Here is a 3,968-nt window from a genome sequence, read left to right on the forward strand (position 1 = left end):
TGCAATTGTACCAGCCTCCACCACTTCCTCTGGCAGCTCATTCCATACACACACCACCCTCTGTGTGAAAAAGTTGCCCCTTTGGTCCCTTTTATATCTCCCCCCCCCTCACCCTAAACCTATTCCCTCCCTAGTCTTGCACTCCCCTAGCCGGGGGAAAAACACTTTTGCTGTTCACCCTATCCGTGCCCCCCTCATGATTTTATAACCCTCAACCTCTGACGCTCCAGGGAAAACAGCCCCCAGCCTGCGCAGCCTCTCCCGATAGCTCAAACCCTCCAACCCTGGCAACATCCTTGTAAATCGTTTGGAGAGACTTGAATAGGCTCGCACCACTGTGGGCTGTGGGTGGCTGACCCTCCCCCTCTGACGTGCTGGCTGATTCTGGACCAGGACTCCAGTGACTTTCTCTTCAGGGCCACATCCTAGTGTCTGACACTCCAACATATATTCGGTGCTATTATCCAACATTCACACCCCCAGGAACTGTCCAAATCTGCCACGCGAGTAAACGAGAACAACTCCAGTCGCACAGATTCTGGGAGGTAATCAGATCCTAGCAATTTCCACTTGCTTTCAGTTGCAAAAGCTGGGAGGATTACCACCTTCTGAAGTTTTATTTTCTCTCTGTTCCCTTTAAGCAAGTGTTCTCTGCCCCCGTGTTAAAGTATTGACAGCCCTGAGGGTAGAGGAAGAAACTGGAGCCGAATTTTACTGAGGGTCAGAGAGACGTACAGCACAGAAACAGACCCTTCAGTCCAGCTCTTCCATTCCGATCAGATATCCCAACCCAATCTAGTGCCACTTGCCAGCAGCCCCGGCCCATATCCCTCCAAACCCTTCCTATTCATATCCCCATCCAAATGCCTCTTAAGTGTTGCAATTGTACCAGCCTCCACCACATCCTCTGGCAGCTCATTCCATACACGTACCACCCTCTGTGTGAAAAAGTTGCCCATTTAAACCTTTGCCCTCTCACCCTAAACTTGTGCCCTCTAGCTCTGGACTCCCACACCCCAGGGAAAGGACCTTTGTGCACTGACCCTGTCTATACCCCTCATGATTTTATAAACCTCTATAAGGTCACCCCTCAGCCTCCGATGCTCCAGGGGAAAACAGCCCCAGCCAACAATTCAAACCCTCCAACCTTGGCTACATCCTTAATGTAGATTTATTCACACAGGTAAACATGACAGGTATATACGTCTGGCATCCACCCCATTGTCAGTCAGTGTCCCCTTTGCGTGCAGTCATTGAACCATCCAATCCATGCCCTCGCCAACGTCCATAAATAATTTAAGCGGAGACAGTTATGATCCACACATCTCTATAAAGGGTCTCTACTCGGTGTGACTGCCCCGGTGTCTCAGCAGGGTGGACGACTCAGTGAATCCCTTCCCGCACACGGAGCAGGTGTACGGCCTCTCCCCGGTGTGAATGCGTCGGTGCTTTCGGAGATTGGAGGACTCGGTGAATCCTTTGCCGCACAAGCAGCAGGTGAATGGCCGCTCCCCAGTGTGAACCCGCCGGTGAGACAGCAGGCTGGTCGAGCGAGAGAAGCCCTTCCCACACTCGGAGCAGCTGAACGGCCTCTCTCCGGTGTGAGCCATCTGGTGCCGCAGCAGGCTGGATAACTGAGTGAAGCCCTTCCCGCACTCGGGGCAGACGAACGGCCTCTCCCGGGTGTGAACGCGCCGGTGGGTCAGGAGGTGGGACGACTGGGTGAAGCCCTTGCCACACTCGGAGCAGATGAACGGCCGCTCCCCGGTGTGGACCTGCTGGTGCCGGAGGAGGTTGCACGATTCAGTGAATCCCTTCCCGCACTCGGAGCAGATGAACGGCCTCTCCCCGGTGTGGCTGCGTCGATGAATCTCCAGCTCAGATGGGACTTTAAACCCTTTCCCACAGTCTCCACATTTCCAAGGTTTCTCCATGTTGCCCTCGTGTCTGTCCAAGTCCGACGACCCACAACAGAACTCTTCCACAGTTTCCCTGTGGTGAACGGGGAGATGTTTCTTCAGGCTTTGTAAGTGGTTGACGCCCCTTTATCCTCACTTCACTTTGATGTGTTGGTACATTTCCAGTCTCGCTGTAGCTTTCAAGGCAGATAGGACAGACGAAGATTTCTCCATCAAGAGTCAACGATAACCAGTCTTGATGAATTGAGTGATTCTTTCAGATCCTCATTTGATGTTGGCTTTGAGATTTGTGCGTGCAAGTCCTGTAAAAGGAGATTCCAAATAGGCATTGCTGTCAGTACAAGACAGATATTCAGAATTCTATGCAAAGTTCTTCCCTCTTTTATTCCCTGAAAGCTGCAAGCCTCCAGCGCAAACATTCTCCTTCCATTCTGACTGTTCTGAGCTTCCTGATGCCCGAAACATCGACTCTCCTGCTCCTCGGATGTTGCCTGGCCTGCTGTGCTTCTCCAGCGCCGCAATCTTGACTCTGATCTCCAGCGCTTTCCTCACCTTTCTCCCTGCGCCTGATATTTGTCCACCACCTCATGTTTCCCAATCGCCTGAAGGATTGCAGAGTCTGCATCCCACTTGCTCTCCTTCAATTCTCCCTCTGTGGTTTGTAATATTCGCAACCCCCTCAAACGCCAGTCTCCTGAAGGGTCTGATTGACTCAGAGCTGTGCACCCCTATCCCACACACTTATCCCTCTGTCCCCACTCTGCTGCATTTAATGTCCCCTTCTCCCTAAGGGTCAGATTCACAAACCCCCCCATCCCACACACTCACCTCTCTTCCTGTCCTGGACATAGATACCAAGGGGTGGGGGAGGGAATAAAGTGCTTTACTTAGAGGTTGTGCACTGGGGAAGGAAGGTCCAGTGAGTGTCAGGGTCAAATCAGACGCTGTGCTTTTGTCTGAACTTGGAGGAAAATGAAAGGGCAGGGATTTTGCAAAGTGCCCTCCCTCTTGCATCCCCTTCCCTCTCTCCAACACTCTCAGAGCTGGAGGGCAGCGCAGGCGCAGTGTGGCCCCATCGTCCAGAGCAGGCGCAGTCCGAACGCCGCGGCTGGGGCTTGGGAGGAGCATCCCCACCCCTCCACCCAATCAGGAGGAGGCGGGGCTCTGGCCCGAGCCGCCGGCCGGTTACCCTGGCAACCTTTGTCTCGGCGAGCGAGGCCCCGGGAGGTGGGCGGGGTGGAGAGTAGTGGCTGGGGGCGAGGCTTTCCCTGCCCGCGAGACGTCACAATCGGCCACCGCGATCCCTATTGGCCCCTCTCCCGGCCCGTCATGCGGAGACGGAGCAATGGGGAGCCCTGGAGGACCGGAAGGGGTTCGGTCCTCCTGCCAATCAGAGCCTGCCCCATTGTCTGAACGCGGAAGTTGGACCAGGAGCTGCTGCTTTCTCTCTCTGAATGAAGATTGAGCCCAGACTGCAGCTTCCTCCCTCTGTCCAACATCTGTGAGTACAGCACCCTCTCTTCCATTACTCTGGGCACCAGCTTGCTGAGTTGAAGGGAAAGGGGGTGATTCCAGGGAGGGGGCAGATTCTGGAAGCAGGGAAACATTTGAACAAAAAAAGGGAGCAGGGCTAGGCCATTCAGCCCTTGGAGCCCTGCCCCGCACTCCTTACAATCACGGATGATCATCCAACTCATTCCCACTTTCTGCCCGTGTCCTCTGATCCCTTTAGCCCTCAGCACTGCGCCTAACTCCTTGGACACAGCCAGTGTTTCGAAACCGAGGATTCCGCAGGGTCACTCAATCCAACAGAAGCTTAATATTATCAGGAAGTGGATCCAGAAAGTGAAGTGCTCGTTGCATTTGCTTGAAATGGTTTCACACAATGGAGAGGGGTTCCATAGAAGCCAGAGTCTTCTGTTGTGCATTTGAGGTTCATTTCTGTCGATCAAAACTGGGAACTAGCAGTTCATCTGTTTTCAGCACTTCTCACAATTGCCCCAGACAATTGTGTAACGTAACAGTTTAAGCCTGTCCTTACTCCCGTCT

General features: G+C 53.6%; 1 protein-coding gene across 1 annotated transcript; it reads right to left on the minus strand.

Annotated features, from left to right (window-relative positions):
* Positions 1–1,187: 1,187 nt before the first annotated feature.
* LOC132828669 (zinc finger protein 239-like) lies at positions 1,188–3,090 on the minus strand. Its single transcript, XM_060845733.1, has 2 exons — positions 2,748–3,090; positions 1,188–2,221 (listed from the first exon to the last, which is right to left on the minus strand). Exon 2 carries the CDS (start codon positions 1,932–1,934, stop codon positions 1,341–1,343), a length of 594 nt encoding a protein of 197 aa, XP_060701716.1. The 5' UTR covers positions 1,935–2,221; positions 2,748–3,090; the 3' UTR covers positions 1,188–1,340.
* Positions 3,091–3,968: the final 878 nt, after the last annotated feature.

Source organism: Hemiscyllium ocellatum, chromosome 27 (assembly GCF_020745735.1).
Source record: "Hemiscyllium ocellatum isolate sHemOce1 chromosome 27, sHemOce1.pat.X.cur, whole genome shotgun sequence".
In the NCBI taxonomy this organism is placed as follows: domain Eukaryota; kingdom Metazoa; phylum Chordata; class Chondrichthyes; order Orectolobiformes; family Hemiscylliidae; genus Hemiscyllium; species Hemiscyllium ocellatum.